Consider the following 22,375-nt stretch of genomic DNA (forward strand, 5'->3'; position numbering starts at 1 on the left):
GCCATCGTAGTCTACACTGTGTGTGAGGAAAGTGGGGAGTAAGTAAATAAACAGCGTGGACTTCTTCTGATTACTTGTGAGGTAGGCTTCTCCAAGCTTGTCTTCCGTTGCGCCATCTAATGTTCTGGCAGTGAATTGTTTTCAACACGGAGAAGTATAAATGAAAAAGGGTCCGTCCAATCCGTCTGTAACGGATTCTTAGTAGCATAATGGAGCCTTTAGTCAAGGTGGAGGGAATTGTGTACAGTTAAAAAATACCAGTAAGTTTGGCACAAAACCTTCAGGCTTCCGTTAGAAAGCTGAAAATGAAGAGGAATTTCACCTATCAGCATTACAATGACCCAAAGCATACATCCAAATCAACAAAAGCATGGCTTCCCCAGAAGAAGATTAATGTTTTGGAAGGACCCAGCCAGACCCCAGACCTGATTACAATTGAACATCTGTGGGGTGATCTGAAGAGGGCTTTGCACAGGAGATGCCCTCGCAATCTGACAGATTTGGAGCCCTTTTGCAAAGAAGAGATGAACCATGCTAATAGACTCCTCCCCAAAAGACCGAGTGCTGTAATAAAATCAAAAGGTGCTTCAACAAAGTAGGCTATTAGGTTAAGGGTGTGCACACTTATGCAACCAGGTTATTGTAAGTTTTTTATTTTGTATTTTCCGCCTAAAAGATTTCAGTTTGTTTTTCAACTGAATTGTTAGCGTTAAAGGTCACATTAAAGGTGGAAAAAGTTTGGACAAGATTTATCTTTGTCTCATTTTTTTACATCACAAAAACCTTGCATTTTAACAGGGGTGTGTAGACTTTTTATATCCACTGTACATAGCCACTATTTAGTGAAGCTACACATGATGAAAAACATGCAGTACCTCTTGCATGTTCTCTATGACTTCTGCATGTTCTTACATGACCTTCATATCTGTGTGCATGTGTGTTCTTCACAGAGTTTATTCAGACAGAGCTACACCACATGCGAACGCTGCATATCATGGAGAGGGTGTTTCAGCAGGGCATGCTGGAGGAGCTTCAGCTAGAGCCTTGCACTGTGCATGCTATTTTCCCCTGTTTAGAGCCACTGATCAGGATGCACTCTCAGTTCCTGGCACAACTGCTCCTTCGGCGTAACAATAGCCTGGAGTCTGGATCCAGCTACAATTTCACCATTCGCCAGCTGGGAGACATTCTACTACAGCAGGTAACTGCCAAGCATTACCACATACATACAAACGGATAAATAACGATAATCACAGCATTTCACAAAACTTGCTGACATTTTATAATCCCTCCTTACATCTACATTTGAAAATATTTTCATTTATAAACCCAATAGCAGTTTTAACTGCTGGCCTGTTGTGTCCCATTTCTCAAGAATCACTGATGTATGTGTGTGTCATTGATGCTTGCTGTGTTCTCAGCTAGCTAATGGTCTTAGAACAGAGCCAACAAAACAAACTACATCATGTAATACATTTTATAAAACATTAACATTTATAACATAAACAAACAATGACATTTCACATAGCACAATAGCATTTGTCTCTGTTACCTTTATACAGAGACATAATAACTTGAAGTATGTTTCTGCCAGTTCTCAGGCCAGTGTGCAGACGACATGCAGAAGACATATGCAGAGTTCTGTAGCCGCCACTTAAAGGCTGTAAAATTGTACAAGGAACTGCTGGCCAGAGACAAGAGGTTCCAGTGCTTTATACGGGTAGGTTAAACACAGGATGTGAACTGTATTGAGCTGTTATTTTACCACTTTATTCTGAGTTATGTGATTATTATATAAATAAGTTGTGTAAAGTTAACCAATTTTGTCCTAGCCACAATTTCATATTGGCTTTTCAATATCAATTTGATAGCCAAGTATCAAACTTCCAATTCAAATTATATTTCAATCATCAATTCAATTCAATCAAATTTTATTTGTATAGCCCATATTCACAAATCACAATTTGTCTCATAGGGCTTTAACATTGTGAGACATCCTCTGTCCTTAACCCTCAACAAGAGTACGGAAAAACTACTAAAAACCCTTTTAACAGGGTAAAAATACGTAGAAACCTCAGAGAGAGCCACATGTGAGGGATCCCTCTCCCAGGACAGACAGAAGTGCAATAGATGTCAAGTGTAGGAAAACATCATCAAGATAAAGGCTTTAGCAGCAATGATGAGGGTAAACATTTTGAAGGATAACTTCAATACTATATGTCAAGCAGTCCTGCTGCAATAATATTTAAATTCTTGCAATTTGGAATTTTGGCACTGAAACATGCTAGCTTATAGTTCCTATTTCTTTTGATGTCTCAAAGTTGTCTCTGTACCTTCATTAACCATCTTGCACTAAAGCTGAGGGATACTGAAGCAAAGGAAGCCAGGATCCAAAATGACAGGAAAAGCTAAAGGCTGATGAACTCACAGAAAATAGTATGAAAGTTGCAAATATATTTATTAATGTGTTGCTTCTGATTCTCCTATTTTGATCTGTCTATTTAACTTTATGTTGCAACAGCAGCATTTTTATTAACCTCATTGGCCCTTTCAGATACAATGAAAAATAAATGACAAATGTCTGTCTCTCTCTGTCTCTGGTCAGCGGGTGAGTCGCGGGCCACTGCTGCGTTGCCATGGGGTTCAGGAGTGCATCTTGTTGGTGACTCAGCGGATCTCCAAGTACCCTGTCCTTATTCAGCGCATTCTGGACAACACCACTGGTGAATCAACCCTCACAATCGCTTAATTACCAGTTTTCTTTTTATAAATCAATACAATGTCAATGCAAAATCAAATAATGTAAAGGAAAGTTTGATTGTCTAGGTAGTTCTTACAGTTTTAAAATCAAGCATCAATGTAGCCATTAGTTGCCAAAGCCAATAAGTAACGTCAGAGTGGAACTGTAAACACTTAGAACTCAGTTTAGTGTCTTTTCAGGGACCATTAAAAAGAGGCACAAGGACAAGGTGTAAAATAAGACATTTTCTCCTTTAATATTGGAATTGTTATAAAGTTACTAGCAAGTTAAAAAAGTTTATAAATTCTGTGTAACATAAGAAACTAGAAAAGAGCTACAAAATTAAGGGCACTAACTCAAAAAGAGGACGACTAAGCAATAAAGAACACAAGTTTAACTCAAACAAACAACCAAACTGACCTGCTCACAAATGACACTGGGAGCTTCAAAACACATGGACTAGTCCTAGACAAACACAAAGAAGGAATGTACTAACTACTAACATTAATTAGCTAACATACTTGATGTTCAAACATAAATACCCTATCGAAAAATATATATCTACAAAGACATTTTAGTGTTAAGCACATGATAAAGAAAACATAAAAAGAAAGGATCTTTGCTAGGCTCCGGGCCTTTTACCAGGGGAGACGGGTGGGCAGCTGCTGCTGTGGCCGCCACATGTCATCTTATATAAAAGACACAAAGTGAAGCCAGACTAAAAGCAACGGTAAATTCAAAGAGCATAATCTTTCAGCTGTCAATAAGCAGTAATCACAAAATGATTGTTAATTGTCAATGGCTAAATAAGAGTGTCTCTTTTGCTTTATTGTGTTTTAAAATAATCCACTTTGTTTGTTTCTCTTTCCAGAGGATGAGGAAGAAGTCTCTTCTCTGGCACAGGCTCTTTCAATGGTCAGAGAACTTCTCTGTTCAATAAATCAGCAGGTACCAAAGTTCTCTCTCAGTATTGGAATGTGCAACCCACTCCTACCCTTACATTTGTATAAAATCCAATTCATCCTTCTGCATCTACGCATGGGCTGAGCATTCATAGTTGAGCGTAGGTGTGTGTAAGTCTCACGGCAATTACCCCACCGGGACCCTAGTGGAGATAGAGTTTCTATGCTGTTGATGAGTAACTGGCCAGCTTATTTACAAATTCTCTGGCGTCTCTGTTTACTACAGAACAATGTCGAGTGTTATTTAGTGGAGCATGTTGGAGTTAGAGCTGATAGATGTTGAGGAACAATTTTAAACAACAAAGAAAAGAAAGACTTCGGCTATGTTCATTCCTTCAACTCAATTAAAAAATGGGGGTGAATCTGCCGGAATTGCGATGCTACCAAGTGGACCAATCACAGCTCTTGCGGTCTGCGATGTAGGAGTCATGGGAAGAATTAGTTGGGAGCTTTCACATTTTCTGCATCCCTCAGTGTGTATATTCACGACTTTTGCCAGCAACAGAACATCCTGGTGTCATCAAACATCTTCTTTTAACCCCTCCCTGTGCCTTTATTACCATGGTAAGGAACGCGTAACAGTACAAACCACATATCTGTGCAAACCTCATCAAACAGGCTTTGGTGAATTCTCCCCATCAGATGTGTCCACTACAAGATACATTTTGGGGAGGTGCATGTCAGGGTTCGGCATCGAGCTCTGCGTAGGGTACATGTCTAGGTGTAGGCTATGGCGGGGACCCTATTGGAATTTATGGGAAAAGTGGGTCTATAAATGGCTCGATAGTTCCCCCTACAAATTTTTCCAGAGCGTCTCCCTAGTCAGTAACTCTCATCTAGAGAAATTAAATTTGGCAAACATGTATCAAATCCTTCTGCCACTTTTCACCCCACCCAACAGGAAGCCGCCCATTTCAAATTGGACATGCAAATTTGGTGTGATTTGGGGCGTTTTCACACATGCTACAAAATCCTACTTTGACAGATTTAATTTCTTCAACTTCAAATTTGGTATTATATTATTATGGAATTTAAGATTTTTTTTCCAGGGAGTTTTCGTCAGGGAGTCCTTATAATTACCATGCATATTGTTCAATCTGCCTAAAACTTCACTTGTACAACAAAGGTCCATCCCTGAACAGATACAGATACATTTGATTGTATTCCATGAAAGTCATAGCGCCTCCTAGCTGTAACAGAAACATGCTGCTCTAGGCTTTTCATTTGATGCACCTCAAAGTTGGTCAGGATATCCTTGTGACATTGAATGGAACGCTAACACACACACACAAAGTGGTTGTAACGACACTGCACATCAATCTGCCTAAAACTTGACATGTATGGTGAGAGTCACTACATAAATACACCCCAAGGACAATATTTGGCCGGTGAAGCAAAATGGCTAAACAGCGCCACCTGCTGGAAACAGGAAGTAGTCTTCTGGCTTAATCAACGGCGGATATACCTGAAATTTTCACAGACATCCTAGCTGAATCATGTGACATAATTAGTAAGCAGGGACACGCTCTCTGCCGAGTCCCAAGCGAGTGCCTCTTTTAATACCTGCTGGTAGGTCTAGTTAGGATTTGGTTTATATTTTGTTAGTTCTCCATTACATTTTAAGGGCTCAACAGTAGTGCGGACACCAGGTGTTAATGTGGCAAAAGTGATGCATTTTACAACTTAAATGTGTTGATGAGGCCACAGCCAAAATTGAGTACATCAATAAAAGAACGTAAGGTGACTTTTTGGGGTATTTTATGCCTCACAGCTAGTGGCTGTTGGGATTATGTTTTTGAGTTGTCCTTCCATCCTTCACATTATGAACATCTTTTCTCAAGAGCACCCGAAGGCAAATTCTGTCAAATTTGGCGTAAACATTCAGTATGACTAAGTCAAAGGTCACTGTGACCTTACAAAACAATGTAAATAATCTTGTGAACACAACAGCTCAGAAATCCCACGAGGGAATTCCTTTAAATTTTGTACAAACGTTCACCTCACAAAATGTCTATTTTGATGCTCTGAAGGTCAAAGATCGTGGTCACATGACCATGGAAACATTATTACTTTGAGCATAAAAAAATCAGCTGGAGTGAAGGATTAACTTATTAGAATTGGGTGGTCAAAGGTCAAGGTCGCTCTGACATGAGATCTTGGAACACAGAGACAGGCAATTAGTTAAAGCTAGCTGTCGGGCACCAATAACAAACGAAGTAGAGTTGATACACATAGTAGTGACAGAACGAGCTGAGTGGTTAGTGGAGAGCCAGGTCTAAATGCAGCTGAGGATGACAAGGAGAATGAGTCACAGGTGTGGGCCAAGCAGGTGACTCACATGATAGGGGAGGGTAAACAGCAAAGAGGAACCAAGGTGAACAAAGAGAGAAAGGAAAGGGATCATGGCACGAGTACGGAAATTAGACATGCCCATACCCCATTTGATCAACACTTCATAATATTCCATCACTGAGGAAAGGTATCTGACAAAATTTGAGAAAGATCTGAGTAACCTGTAAGAAGTGTGCAGCTGATGAATTCGTCTTGCTAGTAGATGGTGCTATGACTATGATTCACTGTTGGCTTTTACATGTTGGCAGGGCAAGACATGCTACACACATGCCCTTTGATATAAAAACTAGAGACATTTGCAGTTTAATATTGTGAAAGTCTTTAAATTAGACTTGTAACTAGTGCTGTCAGTTAAACGCGTTATTAACGGCGTTAACGCAAACCCATTTTAACGCCGTCAATTTTTTTCTCGCGAGATTAACGCAGAGCTGCCAACTGACTTGCTCTCTCTTTTTGTTTTAATATTTCGCCAACTAAAATATATATTTTTAAGCTATTGTAGCTACCCCGCTTACACAGGACACAGAATTTCTTTGTGGTTTAGTAACTTATTATCCTCTACACGAACATGTGCACTTCTCGCTCTTACTCCGTCACTCGCCCACATCAACAACACTTCACTTCCTCATTGACCCCCGATCCCCAACAAATCCAGCCAATTAGGGCCTGACATCCCCAAACAACCCCATCCTTTTGGTCCAAACAGTCAAATGACCCACCCCGACCCCTTCACTGACCCTCAGGATATAAGAACGCTCCTTCAACATAGTGTTTTACTGAACATACGTCAAAACCGAACATCAACATAAACCCAGTCCGTTACACTATTAGGCTGCAGCTATATGTTTTCATTTATTTCAAAATAGGGTTCTTCTTTATTCATACATTTTCCACAAATATGGGGAGGACTCAAATACCCCTACAAAGTTCTGTGTTTTATTTATTTCAAAGTAGGCCGACACTTGCCTATGTATTTTGTTTGTTTGTTATTTTGTTGCTTGTCTGCTTGAGTAGCTGGCTGAAAGCAAAGAAGAAGTAGGCTTACCTTTTATTGGTAACCTAACTGTTACTGTTGATTGTTTCTGAAGTAAGAGGTCTGACTGCTATGTTCACAGCAAACTTGAAAAAAAAGAAAATATTAAGCCATGGTTTAACTGCACTATAGGCTGAGTCCTTATTTACCTAAAATGTGCACTCTATAATTTTATTTTGTACCGCCCTGTTTGGCAATGTTGTTTTTCAATAAAATAAAACATTTGCATAAAGCAAGCCAATCCACTTTTCCATGTTGATAAGAGAATTAAAACGGAAAAAAAAATTATGGAAAAAATAAAAGAAGGGATATTTACAATAGATACAAATTTGCGATTAATCGGGATTAAATATTTTAATCGTTTGACAGCAATACTTGTAACATTTTAAGTCAATCAGATAAATGCACTGGTATGAGTTTATCAAAGTGCGAGGCATGCAAAATTTAACCAATTATTTCAAAACAGTGGCTTCCCTGTTAGGTTTAGGGCAGTGGTGGCTGGTGAAAAATATTCTTGGTGGGGCTTTGCTGTGCAATACTCAGTTTTCAGTAACCATCCCACTACGATTTAACAAAAATTGCAGGATACCAGTTCTTTGTGAAATAGTAGGTAATTATTTTATTACAATAATAAACATGTCAGTCATTTTTACACTAAAGCAGATGCTAACAGTATACTGCATTCTGCACAAACTAACTTAAAAAACTAAACTTGGAAAACTAAATCAAAATGATATGCACAATAATATAACGATTTAACAAAAATTGCAGGATACCAGTTCTTTGTGAAATAGTAGGTAATTGTTTTATAACAATAATAAACATGTCAGTCATTTTTACACAAAAGCAGATTGCTAACAGTAGACTGCATTCTGCACAAACTAACTTAAAAAACAAAACTCAGAAAACTAAATCAAAATAATATGGACAATAATATAATAATAATAATCAGCCGATTGATAAATAAGGTATTTTATTATTAGTTGTTGCACTTGTTCTCGGATAGTTAGTAGAGTATTCATCTACTAATTAGTAGAGTATTCATCTTGTATAGACTACAAACTGAGTCTGGTTACTAGTGTTTACTAAGTACACATTCCTGACACATACAGTACTATTAACAAACACTATTAATACTAAATAAAAGGAGGTGCCATATGTTGCTGGATATCTAATGAGATAAACTATCAACAAAAATTTGGTCATGGGAACATGTGTATGTGTTGTTGCCTGCTTGTCCATTTCTGTAAAAATGCATTACTCCACCTGTTGCCCCCACCATCACAGCAGCCTTGTCATAGGCTTAGGTGATCAGCCTCCTCTCTTGTCCCTCAGGGAGCATAGTGCTCAGCCTCTCAAACAGTGCTGTGGCAATTGAGTCAGCGTTTGCTTGGTGGAACGGTATGAGCTCGAAAAAACACTCACGGACGTTGTTATGACTGTCGATGTACTGCAGCATAAGCACCAATTGGCAGTGGGTGGGTACAACAGTCGTCTCATCTGTCTGAATAGCGAGATAATCGGCATTGTGTACTTAATCCAGAATGCAATCTTTAAGAACTGACAACATGCAGTCCAACAGTTTGTTTAGCACTGTCTCTGATGTGCCGTTAAATACGAAAGTACTCTTGAGATGCTCCTCCAACACAGTGTTCAACGAAGCCGCATAATCTACCAAACCCAAAGAGGAATCAATCTTTCTATGGCCAAGAATGCCAGTTCGAATGTGCCGCAGTCAACTTATCGACTGGTTCATTGTGTTTTCTCACCCCAATCCTTTGGCCTTCATCCAGCTGCGCAGCTATGTTAGTTGTGCCTAGCATGGATAGCTTCATTGTATTTTTCATGTGTGCCCTCGTAGACTCATTGTGACAGTTCTGTACTAAGCTGAGACTCAGTTGCAAAAGGAAGCACGGGTGACAAAAAATAAAGTACAAAATAAAACTTTACTTTAACAATCCAGAGGTCATAAATGGGTAGGCAGTCAGAGAAGCAAACAAGTCCATTCAGGGAAAGGCAGAAAATCAAAAGTCCGTAATCCAGGCAGAGTCCAAAACCAGGCAAGCAGACACACAGAACTAAACGCTGGAGAGCATGTACACACAGAGGAGACAATGACAATCTGGCAGAAGGTGAGTGAAACACAGGCTATCAGAATCGCCCTTCGGGCATTTTTTTTCGACGATGTTGATTGGCCAAATTTACTTTGCTAAACGTGTATCTTCCCCAGCAACAGTCCCTTATTGGCTACTCATCTCTTCTTTATGGGCAACGTTTCAAGCGCCCCTGAACCATTAACTGTGCCCTGAGCACTCGTTTCCCACACATTTCCAATGAACATATTTATTTATATTTGTTACAAAACACGTTATTGTTAATCTTAAACACATAAATACTTTCAATAAATAAATAAAATAAGGGCGGCGCCCAAGTGCCCTCTTTTGACCAGCCGCTATTGGTTGATAGCTTTGAAAGACATTATTTTAAGTGTCATTCTAAGAGATATATGTCCTGAATTTCAGGGTTTCTGGGTAAATGTATTATCTGGGACCACCTACCATGTAACCACACTAACACTCTCTGCTTTACTGTAATTCAGAACAGGATCCGTTATCTTTCCATGTTTCCTGTTTGTCTTAAACTGGCCTTGTCAAAGGCCAACAGCACCCGTACAGTAATAAAAAAAGAAGCAGTATTAAATTAAATCTATCAGAGGTGTCAGATTCACCTCCACCCTGATACATTTGCATTCAGTTTTATGTTTAACCTGTTGTTTATAAAGCCTTCTTCTATCTACCTAAACTCTATATAACATTAGCTTGGTTCATTCATGTTTATTAATTCTCTCTTTTGCACTCAAAATTGACGAAGACTTTTATCCTTGTTGTCAGATGGGGGAGATGGAGAAAATGCAACGGCTCCAAGAGATCCAGGCCAAGCTGGACCCAAGGGCTGAGGCCCGAGTCAGACTTGGCGGAGTTTTCAAGCCTGGAGAATTGTTTCGCCGGAAACTAGTACTTGAAGGCACACTTTTCTGGAAAACTCCAGGATCCCGGCTCAAAGGTACATCTGTTTGTGTGAACAGTAGGACAACTTACAGTGTTAATTCCTGCACAAAGCAAAATCCTGCAGTCTCATAGTGCTTAACGAGGTATGACATCCTCTGTCCTTAATCCTCAACAAGAGTAAGGAAAGCCTACCAAACAAATCCTTTTAACAGGGGAACAAATTTATCACGACTCAGCGGCGCTGATCACTGAACAGCTGTGACCAGAGAAACTCTGTATTTTACTGTTCTTCTACAAAGTCACTGACCGGCTGCTTAACGTGAACGAGGTCTGATCTCACTGCATGTGTCGCTCTGAGCGAGTGAGTGGTGGTTACATGGAGCGGGTCATTCTGCACAAATTAATCATTTGACGGGTAAAATTAAATAACATTATCCCGCCATACATTACATACCTCGTCTCCTGTGAAGTATTGATAGTGTGAAATCATATTACACTATATTTCCTTGAGACAGGTAACTTTGATTTTTTGTGTTCTGGGTTCCTTTACATGGTTATAAACATTTTTCACTTGTTCAAGACGTCTTTCCTGTTTGACAACAATGCAAATAATTGGGCCAACCTAAACCTCCAGAAAAGCTTTTTCAGACTTTGTTTAAGGGTAGTTTGTGACTAGGTTTCACATATACAATTAAATGTGTGGTAACATTGCGTGTGTGTGTGCGTGCGTGCCTTTAGATATACACGTCTTACTGATGACAGACATCCTGGTGTTTCTGCAAGAGAAAGACCAGAGGTACATCTTTCCAAGTTTGGTAAGAAAAAGTAATCACATGTCCAAATTAAAAGTGATTTCTCTGATGGTCATTTGTTGTGCAGGTGATTTAAAGAATGGCGGTTCATAATGCTGTTCTTTCACCTTTCCTCTGTCTATTTGTTTACTGTGTGTCCTAGGACAAATCTCCAGTACTGTCCCTCCAGAACCTTATAGTGAGAGATATAGCCAATCAGGAGCGAGGCATGTTCCTCATCAGCGACTCCTCTCCTCCTGAGATGTACGAGATTCATGCTGCCTCTAAGGAAAACAGAAATGTCTGGATACGCCACATTGAGCACACAGTCAGCAAGTGAGCAAGTGCACCAACACAGTGTGTCCATGTCATCGACAGTCATACAGTTAGACTTGATAAAAATTGTTTATTTAAACACTAGAAATTGTGATCAGAATAGTAATTGTGGAATATCATTTATATTTGCATATTTTGATGTATCGGTTAAAGTTTCTTTTGAGGCGAGACAAATGTTCCTAACAAAAGCTGAATGTAACCAATGCTTAAGTTCCCCAAAACTAAGTAGAATTTGAGTGAATATTTTAACATTTTATTCACATCAAATGTTTTAACAAAAAATAATCTTCCAGCTTGAAGTGAAAATTTGGAGGCTGTCATTATTGGAAATATTGATGTTCGGGCATAGCTGAGTAAACACCTTAGAAGTCCTTGGGTCCACCTGCTTTAACATAACCCTGACACTATGATTCCAGTCGGACTAATTAGAATTGGAGTTCAAGATACCTTTAATTTGCATAAATTCAAGATACTACAAATCAAGTTTAACTGGTCAGAATGACTTTGTAAATATCATAAAGTTCAATTATGGCCTAGGTGGAACACCAGTTGAATTAAATTGTATAACCTGCTGAATGTGCCTCTCTGTGACAGAGAGCTACGTATGTATGTATGTATGTATGTATGTATGTATGTATGTATGTATTTGTCTGTTTGAACAGAGGCGTGGCTGTCACTCATAGAAGAAAGGCTCTGTCAGGCCACAGCAGACAAGCTGCTCTTGGCTGAATGAATGGCTGTATTAACACAAGCATATGCAATGCAAACAAAACAGCCTCTTCCAGCAGATCATTATTGCTGTATCTCTTCCTCTTGTTTCAGTGTCTAATATGTATCAGTAAATGTTTTACACCAAAAATAGCATTTACCAATACAAAGCTCTGTCAATCTCCTCACTGATAACAGGATTTGTTTGGTCTTTGCTTTTGTGTGTTTAGGTGCCCATCAAGAGAGGAGTTCCCCCTAATAGAGACTGAGCACAAGGCCCATCTGAGGAGACTCAAAGGTCAGGAGACACAATTATAGTCCAGGCAAAGTAACCTATTTTGGAGCCAAAAATCAAACTAATTGTAAAATAATTTTTTTCAGCATAGATCATTTCTATGAGGTGTCCAGAACAACATACTAAAAGTCCTAAGAAATCCTAGTTGAGGAAATATGTTAAATTCTCATCAATGTGTGCCAATAAGGCCAGGCAACAATACACCCCAATGGGGCTATTTTTTTCCTTTACTCCTATCAAAATGAAACTTTACACGATGAAAGTACCCATGAAAAATAACATTTGTTGTATTACAAGTTTCTATTGAAAATTAATTTTAATATGCAAATGAGCTATACACTAATTGAATATGCCCAAAATACACCCAAATAGGCTTAATTTTTTCCTTTACTCCTACCACAATAAAACTTTTCATGGCAAAAGTATACATGAAAAGTAACTTTATTACAAGTTTCTTTTGAAATGAATTTTAATATGCACATGAGCTCCACACTTATTGAATATGTCCTAATTTGCATAGGCAGAAACACCATTCATATGTATGACAAATACATCGGCCCAATCTTCATCCAATCATCCTACTGCCAATGGGTGATGGCAATGCTGCTTTTAGACTGGCCTCTAACCTGAAAACTGCCTGGCTTGGTAGTACCTGCCAGGGGTATATCCCCGCTGGTATGAACGTGAGAGCGATCAAAGGAACCATAACTGATTTAATGAGCCATTCGCAGTTTCACTTTACTGGCCGTGTGTACTTAGACTTGCATGGCTTAATCTTTGAGACAAGCATATGCTACTGGCAGGATCAACCAGGTAGCCCTCTATTCGCTGAGATATGGGCAGCTGAGGGGTAGAGTGGTCGTCCTCCAACCTGAAGGTCAGCAGTTCGATCCCCAGTCTGACCCATCTGCATGCCGAAGTGTCCTTGGGCAAAATGCTGAACCCTCAACGGCCCCCCATAGAATAACAAAGTGCTGCGATTAGATGCACTGTGTGAATGTGTGTGTGTGAATAGGTGAATGTAGAACTGTACTGTAAAGCGCTTTGAGTGGTCATCAAGACTAGAAAAGCGCTATATAAATACAAAGCCATTTACCATTTAGCCATATAGAGGAAGAATGTTAGATATAATCTCAAGTTGTCACATGAGACATGAGACACATGGACACAGCCAAATGCCAAATGTGAAGTGATGAACTCAAAGCTCTCCACTCATGATCGGCTTACCAGAGACAGATGTCTGAACAGGGCCTAATACACTGCAGTCAAGTCAGTCATATCTTGCAAATGCTTGTCTTACCAATTGATCCCCCTCAGAGAAAATGTTCAGCCACAAAAGCCTACATCATTTTGAAGAGGTCATGGGCAGGGAAGCCAGGGTCCTGGCTATTTCACTCTTAAAACCTCATGGCAACCTCATTCTCCTACCTCTCAGTATGGGAAGGATATGGAGGTACGCCGTGCACCAACTCAGGTTTGTCTCCTTTCTGACTATTGATAACCTTGCTGGGTTTCCCACCAGCTTTTTTATCGGCAAAGCTAGAGTTGCAACCAGCTACCCTAGCTGCTAAGAGATATGACTACACAGACCCATCTGAACAGTGGCGCCATCACGTGTCTCTAACTTTGTAACCTGTCCGATTAGGAAGAGGAAGGTAGACTTGAAATGGCTCCCTCATGCCTCTCCCGCATTATGAAAGCGCTAGCAGATGCTAAAGGCGGGGTTACTTGTGGCTATCCTAGTCCTAGCTCAGGCAAAGGGATTAGAAGTGTGTACTGATATTATGAGTGGAGCCTTCAGCTATATTTTACAGTGGCCCTTAGAGCTCAACGTACAGCAACTTAAGAAAGCACATGCAAGTGGACAAAACACGATTAACTGTCTCACTTAACTCTTGGTTTACCTACCTGGCTACATGTGCGTTCATGTGAAATAGTGTTGAGATTTTCTGCAGATGATATGCTTTGACCCTCTATATTCCGCCCATTTCATCAGTTGTATATTTTTTACAGTAGAATTACTTCGTTTTATGTTCCTGCAGTACATTGAGGAATTACATAATTCGAAATTGAATTGATTTATTCAATCTGTTAGGGCTATTTTGTAGTGCATTTGATGTCTTTAGTTTGAAGTCAAAGTTTTCTTTAGATATATGTGTACATGGTTTTGACATTGAAGTTTGCCACTTGTGAAGATGAGTGTGCAGTCACATATATGTGTTTAGAGTTTTGGATTTAGAGCACAATTTCATGATATGTCTTTGCATTTAAATGAGTGCCTGCCTTACACCAAACCAGCAAAACTTTATACATCTCTCGTCAAAGCAAACAATTGATACATTTGGATAAGTTCAGAAGGCAACAACTACACCCTTTTTGGTGTGCTGGCTATAGCTGTTAGTTATAACTTTTTGACAAACATGTTGTAAGCACACAGACAAACAGGTATCCAAATGTATTAAGTGTGAATGTGTATTATGAAGGTACTCTTAATTTTCCTGAAAACAAATGTAGTTAATAAGAATTGTAGTGTGAAGGAAGTAACCTCAATAGATCAGGAGCCTGTCCGATTTAACTTTTTTCTCACTGAGCGACATCCTTTCAGGCATAATAATTGTCTTTGGGTGATACTGACACAGCCATTTTAGATTCAATAGTGATTGATTCTCTGGCTGGGTTTTTAACATGTCTCTACACTTCACAGGCAAACAGGAAGGCTTCATTAGAATGACAAATCTGTGACTTACAAAATCTGGAGCATAGCGAACGGCAAATGTAAACAAAGATCACCAATTAACATTATCACCGGTTAAACTGGAATAACAGCTGACGCAACCATGAGAACAATGGATAACCCCGTCTCCACTTGCATTTTTCGATCAACTTAGTTAAATTAGACGTTTAGATTTCGGGGTACAATTCAAGGTAGTTCAGTGATGTAACTTACATACCATGAGTAACCCAACACAACAAACAATTTCAAAACAGCCTCTATTTCCTTTAGGTAGCAGTCATGGTATGAGTGTGATAATGCACATTGTGTTAAAAAACATTAGACCTTGGAGTGCATTATTGCTTATGTGTGTAATAGGGCTGTGTACTACATGCTCATGGGTGTGCATCATGTCACAATGCAGTATGTAGGCGTTGAGTGTTCCTCACATGTGAGACTGGGTAAGATTAGGCAGGAATTGTTGTCATGTTTTGTAGATTTGCATTAGATTTATGATTAATTAATTCTGACCTAACTACAGCTGACCTTCATCACAAGGACCAGGAAATGCTTGAGCTCCTGCAAGAGAGGGTTACAGTATTCTGTGAGCTGGCAGAGGTGTCAAGTGGTCAGGAGGGCCTACAGCCTCCCATCACACGTTACCTATTCAGGGCAGACACACCCCAAGCTCCTCGTGCAGAAAAACTCCTACTGGAAGCCACAGCTGAAGGTAACACAACAAGTTTCTGATCAACAACAAATTATGGTTTTCTGTTTGTTTGCAAGGAAGGTGTTCACATTAAAGACAAACTTGATAACTGCAACACTTTCCAAAAAGACCTGTATCAAAGTTTAACATGCTTCAAGTCATTGCTGACAGTTTTTATTCTGTCATGGCATTTTCAAAAAGTATGTATTTTGAAATTTAAGCTCCACAACACTTGGAATAAATTCATGTAGTCAAATGATTAGCTTTTTATGTGCAACCATAGAACAGAGAAGTAGTTACAACTTGCATGCTGCTTAGGGTTTCTGACTATCTGGTAAATCGAGTTAGATGAACTGGTGTTAATATACTGCTTTAGGGTTATAGTTTCAATTGGAGAATGCAGCTTGCATGTGAAAATGAAAAGAAGGCAACAGGAACCATACAGCCACACCAGCCAAACATACACAGACTGAACAGAAGGTTGTCAACCAAACTGCAGTTGCTGTCTTCCTAATTTTCACCATTTGAAATGTGAAAATGTTTTAGAACAAGAACATTACTTTGCCTGAAACAATTTCTCAGTTGTCACAAGACCCAGCCAAATTTTATTTTAAACAAGTGTTCTCTGCTCTGAAATGCTAGGGTATTGTCTGTTAAAGGTGTTGAAACCACAACTATTTCCAAGCAGTCTCAGTTATGTTTTATACTAACCTGGCTAATTAATGGACCTAAGATCATTTAAGCCAAACAGGTTTGATGTGAAACAGGCAATCACAGCCCTATGACAAGCAACCTGACAATATGCAAAATGGATGGATGAGTCAGTAATTGTAATGATACAAACAGTGGCAGGCGCCAGTATTATATTACAACCTCCTAGATAGGCAAGGTGTCCCTAATGACATTACACATAAATATAAAATCATAAGCACAAAAGGTAACCTCTATGTGAGTCTACCATTGTATTGTAGAATGAAATATTTCATCAACTGCTATTTGGATTGCTTTGAACTAATCTTCAGATATTAATGATCAACACTGGATGAATCCTACTGACTTTAAGACTTTACATGTATTCTTTGTCCAGGATCTTACATTAAGCTAAAAAGATTTAGATCAGATAATGTTTACAAGTCAGGACTGATGTTTTTTCTGTCACGGTTGATTTAGAAGGCAATTAGTGGTGTGTGAGAGAGATACCATCTAAATAACTGTTTGTTGTTTGTGTGTCTGGGTGTGTTTTTCAACAGTGGACAAGTTGAGTGAAGTCCTTCTGGGCTCCAGTGTGGACATCCCTCTTCTATGCCATCACAACCGCAACGTGGTAGAAGCCAGTGAGTGCCACATATTTTCTCATACAACACTGGAGATAAGATATGACCATATGTTCCCTCAACATCCAATACGTAAATTTAGACATTTCAACCTTTAATTCACATATTGTTGTGCTATGTTCCATGCTAGTAATATTCAAGTTTAATGACGTAAATCAGCATCTTCTCTGTTTCATTAGCTTGAATAGTCACATATATGAATTTAATTAGTTGACAACTGAATGGCTGCTATGTCTGTCTCTGCTCAGGTAATCAGGATCTGATGATCAATGGAGCCCATGATTTCTGTGCAGCAAAGGTGAGCTGATGGGCAAGATACATCCATACATCCATAATCAGGAAGATAGATTGAACTCAGCAAGAGTTTTTGGAAAAGTTTGTTGAAAATCTACATTTGTATTTTTTGGAAAACTAAAACCAGTTATTTTGAAATCTACCTGCTTAAACCAAATTCTTGTTCCCTAGGAAAACTCATCAAGTTTTTTCCTTAGAATTTAGGGATGAGCGAGTACAGCATTATCTGTATCTGTTAACCATATGAATTATCCGTATCCGTACTCGGAGTGGGCAGGGCCTAACCCGGAAGTGGGTGTGATTTAACCCGGAAGTGGGCTGGTTCAACATAACTTTATTTTTAACTTTGAAATTTTTTTATGATTTTTTTATTTTTATTTTTTTTAAATTATATTTAATAATATTTCCACACCAGGTGTGTGTGTGTGTGTGTGTGAGTGAGATGCGAGGGACGTTCGCTGTCTCCCGGAGAGATGAGCACTCTGTGTTTTTGGTGTGGAAAGACGTGAATTGTATTCGTTCGTAAGTCATACAGACTGGTTTTGTTATTTTCACTTTACATTAACACTTAAAGTTTAGTGCAGTGTAATTGTTTGCCGTGATAATTAAATGCCAGTGTGATAATAAATGACAATTTCAAACCATACAAACTGTCATGTTGTACTGTATTTAATAGAGGTTTACTTTACTGTAAAGTAGGTGTTAATGTAAAGTGAAAATAACGGGGCCAGTCATTGTGACTTGTGGACGGATGTGGTTCGCGTCTTTCTGTGCTGGAAACACGGAGTGTTCATTTCTCCGGGAGACAGTGAACGTCCCTCGCATCTGCAGCGCTCCTCTACTGAGCCAATGCAGGTCTCGTGAAAAATTTTCCAAAGACTCGTACCCGAAGACCCAGTAGGGAAATGAACGAATCTTTTCTGCTTCCTTGACTGAGCCTATGGAACAGTCCCGATGCGCAGTGAACCTGAGTGACTGAGAGACAGAGAGCTGTTCTGTGAGTGAGTGAGCAGAGCCGTGTGTGACGGGAGGAGCGCTGTGACGCTGTGTGAGGATTTTCATTCAGTCCGAGCACAGATAATGACTCCGATTACTCGTATAATAATCGTACTCTGCAAAAGTGCTTTATCCGTACCGGATACTCGTTTCAGCCGAGTATCCGGCTCATCTCTATTAGAATTACAACAACAGAGATTTGAACAACAAATGAAATTATTAAAGCAGTCCAGTGTTGCTTTTTTAAGAGTAATATTTGAATAAGTAGTTCGACCCCACAATGAAAATAAAGACCTTGCATTTTTCCGCATTGTGTTTGTGATCACAATGAGTTTAAGCTTTTCCATTACAACATATGTAAAAGCAACATTAAGTTAAACATATATGGTTGTACATCTAAGTAACCACCCAGGACACCAAAGGGCATTCAGAAAGGCCACAGTCCTGCTCAGGTTTTTGGGATACTCAACATGGACCATGTGATATAATAAAAAGGCAGTGGCCAGGGCAAAGGAGATGTCCAGACTGCCATTATCAAAAGTCATCTAAACGCTATCCATCTTCACAGTGATGGCCTGCTCTGAAGGAGGGAATTGGTTCATACGGTCACTCAGAACACGTGTTGGTGTCGGATATACTGAATTATTAAAATGCAGTAATAAAAAAAGTCTGACACACTGCATTGTATGAAAATGAGACAGGTTGTTAAAAAGTTGAAGCTAGTCGGCCTGCCCCACTGCCAAAAAGATCCTAGCAGATTCCTGTTAACAGCCCTTAACCTGAAATTCCGCCAAAATTTGCAGCGACACTAACTGACACAAATTCTTCTTTTCATGCAGTGCAGCTAACTTAGCTAATGCTAACTAGCAAGCTAATGCATAGTTCCCTCTTTAATCAACGGTGGGTGACGAAAAACATTACAATGATGTAAAAGTGTGTTTCTGTGTGAAATGTTATCACAGTTAACTAAGACTCACCACAGATAAATGCTTTTACCGTGTCAGATTTAGTGGAAGCAGTAGGACCCAGGAGCAGAGGTTTTAACAAAAAGAGTATTTAATATAAAAAGAGTCTGAGTTATGGACCCAGCAGAGATGGACTTTCTGTTCGAACAGGTTTTGTTTTATGATTTCTTGGTTGACCAGCTGTATTCTGCGGGCACCCCTTATCAGGCACAGACTCTGCGAGAAATCTCGGTTCTTGAGGATTGGTTCAAGGACCGCCATTTCCTCCCGCACGTTGTGGTGGTGCGGGCCAGACTAAGGGAACCTCTACAGCCTTCTCACAGGCACCAGCCTCCAGCCCCATCCGCTGACCGGTACCTGGGGGGCTGTTGGGCTCTGGGAGGACCCTGCAGCATGGTGGTGGACGTTGGAGAGGGGGCATCCACAGCGGGAGCCTCTCTCTTCAGCAGCCTGCTCAGAGGCACCAACCCCGACTGGGCTCCAGCCCCGACTGGGTCGCAGTCAGTTCCTGTCCCGCGTCGGAGGGCCCCGGCAGACACCACTCCTGTTCCGGCGTCGGAGGTCCTCGCTGCGTCTGCTCCAGTCCCTGTCCCATGCCGAAGGTTCCTGGCTGACGTCCCTTGTGTTAAAACCTCTACTGCTTCCACTAAACCTGACATACTGTGACTGTAGATCTCCAGCTAAAGGCCTGAGGGCGGGAAAAGACAAAATGGCGACGTTACATTCTTCATCCGATTAAACATGAAAGAATCAAAAGAAGAGTTAGGTGGGTTTTTGAAGAACTCTTCTTTTGAATTCAGTTCCCGAAAGAACCATGAACAAAAAAAGGTTCTTTAGCAAGAAAAGGTTTCCCAGAGCACTCAAAGGCTCTCCAAAGCACTTGTGAAGAACCAGTTTTTCTTAAAGTGTATATTATTTTCAGTCTTTAGATGTTCAGCATCCTCTTACCAGCTTTGTTACATCTGACTGGTAATAAAGGAGAATCAAACCATATATATACAATGTCCTGATACATTGCTTGTGTGGTTGTATGGGGTCAATTTTTGTTACATAAGAAACATTTGCACTTTTTTGTTTTGTTGACAGATGTTGCACTTTCTTTTGTTTTGCTAATTAAAAAAAACACAACTTAATTTTAGCAGTAAAAGTATCTGCTTAAAGTGGACACAGTACAGAGCACCATTTTTTATAATTAAGCTCAACAGACCTGACTTTTTCACCATAGCACTTTGGTGAACCTAGTTGCCCCTAATATAAAGTGTACCAATATTCTGAGCCTCATGGAATGCTTTGAAATGTCCCGGGGTGAGCTGGTATGCAAGTATTCCATAATTTCTCACTTTTAGAAGGCATCTGTTGCAGTATGACAGGCTTACAATACAGTTATTTTAATGTCATGATAACATTTAAGGTTTGAATTGGTACATCAAATGTGTATTTTCCTAAAACAGATGTCTGACTGTGCGCGTCACATTACGTCTCCAGTTGTGTAGCAGGTTTAAACATGTCTCATAAACTCTAGAAAATCAAACAAACACAAAGTAAATGTCAGTCATGGTGTTTATTTCCATGCTGCTATGCATCTAAGAATGGAGACATGTCCACAGCTCTAGTGCTTAGCTTTGTGCAGCACACAGAATTCAGCGCATCAGTTATAGGAGCAGACTTTTTAAAAAAACATCCTCACTCTTGAGGACACGCTACGGAAAAGTGTGTATTTTGTGTCTGCAGCCTCCGATGCCTTCAATTTGTGCTGCTGTGTTTTTTTACCTTTTGGGGCTGTCTCTTATAACTTCAACTGTTAACCATGCCGCTCACTTTATGAAAAACAGATGTCCTTATATGGAGAAGTAGAGGCGTGTCAGTATGCTAATTACAGAGAGCGGACACACGCCTCTCCATTTACAATGATTCTGATTCACAAACATATTCATGGGGCGGCTGTGGCTGAGGGGTAGAGTGGTCGTCCTCCAACCTGAAGGTCGGCGGTTCGATCCCCAGTCTGAACCACCTGCATGCCGAAGTGTCCTTGGGCAAGATGCTGAACCCTCAAAAAGCCAAAAAGCCCCCCATAGAATAACAAAGTGCTGCAAGTAGATGCACTGTATGAATGTATGGGTGAATGTGAAACTGTACTGTAAAGTGCTTTGAGTGGTCTTCATCAGACTAGAAAAGCGCTTTATAAATACAAATCCATTTACCAAATCCATTTTGTAATTTAATAGTAAATTAGTGTCCTCCTTTTCCCTTTCCATGCCCTAGTGTGTCTGTGTGTGTTTGAGTGGCACAGACAGTTCAGGAATACTATGCTTTCTGTGTTTAACAGGAGATCTGTCAAAGGCTGGTGAATCTCAGTGTCTACCTCCATGCACTCCAGGTGAGTAGGTTTCACCCACTTCATTCATTCAATCTATCAAACTTTATTTTTATATAGCACCTTTCATGCAGTTTAGTGCTTCACACATGATTGACAATATGCTAATAAGACAGACATAAGAAGTGTTAAACAAATAGAGCTATGGCTGTCATTAATTATATATTTAATTCATTTTTAGATTTTTAAAATGAATGGGATCCTATGGGAATACAGAGGCAACTAACATCAAACTGACTCTACTTTCAAAGTTTACTTATCTGCTATATTGGCAGGTAATCATTTCTTTGAAGCTTTAAAATATATCTGGGACTAATTAAATGTCCTTATGTGCTAAAATGATTTATGCAAAGGGTTTAACAGCTTTTTAAAAAGGCTTTTTAACAGCTTTTTGAAAAGGTCAAAAAATTCTAAAGTGGCGCATATTTATCTTGCTCATTATTATCTTGAACACAACCAGATGCCTCTTCTGTTAAAAATGTGATAATCAGACTTATTTGATGTTTGGTATTTAATATTAGGGCTAGCAAACTATTACTATTTTTAATCAGATTAATCACAGGGTAGCTGTAATTAATCACGATTTATCACCATTTCTAAATGCCAGAAAAATCCCCATTTTCTATGTAAATTGTTGATTTATAGTTAAGATTAAAAATTAAAAAAAACAAGACTAAAACATACCACACCATAATTCAATTTTGCCGTCTCTTTGCTATGCTTCTGAGCAAAAAAAGGATAATGTTATTTAGAACCTTTTTTATC

At 39.5% G+C, this 22,375-nt stretch overlaps 1 protein-coding gene across 1 annotated transcript in view; it reads left to right on the top strand.

Annotated features, from left to right (window-relative positions):
* arhgef1a (Rho guanine nucleotide exchange factor (GEF) 1a) overlaps window positions 1–22,375 on the top strand; it is an 83,137-nt gene that overhangs the window by 53,240 nt on the left and 7,522 nt on the right. The window contains exons 8-19 of the mRNA XM_061093077.1: window positions 951–1,201; window positions 1,595–1,720; window positions 2,606–2,723; window positions 3,612–3,688; window positions 9,979–10,150; window positions 10,834–10,910; window positions 11,050–11,222; window positions 12,161–12,228; window positions 15,480–15,668; window positions 16,898–16,981; window positions 17,230–17,279; window positions 21,563–21,613. Of these exons, the coding sequence (XP_060949060.1) occupies window positions 951–1,201; window positions 1,595–1,720; window positions 2,606–2,723; window positions 3,612–3,688; window positions 9,979–10,150; window positions 10,834–10,910; window positions 11,050–11,222; window positions 12,161–12,228; window positions 15,480–15,668; window positions 16,898–16,981; window positions 17,230–17,279; window positions 21,563–21,613 (1,436 nt within the window). The remainder of the gene's footprint in view (window positions 1–950; window positions 1,202–1,594; window positions 1,721–2,605; window positions 2,724–3,611; window positions 3,689–9,978; window positions 10,151–10,833; window positions 10,911–11,049; window positions 11,223–12,160; window positions 12,229–15,479; window positions 15,669–16,897; window positions 16,982–17,229; window positions 17,280–21,562; window positions 21,614–22,375) is intronic.

This window comes from Limanda limanda, chromosome 19, assembly GCF_963576545.1.
Source record: "Limanda limanda chromosome 19, fLimLim1.1, whole genome shotgun sequence".
Lineage (NCBI taxonomy): Eukaryota > Metazoa > Chordata > Actinopteri > Pleuronectiformes > Pleuronectidae > Limanda > Limanda limanda.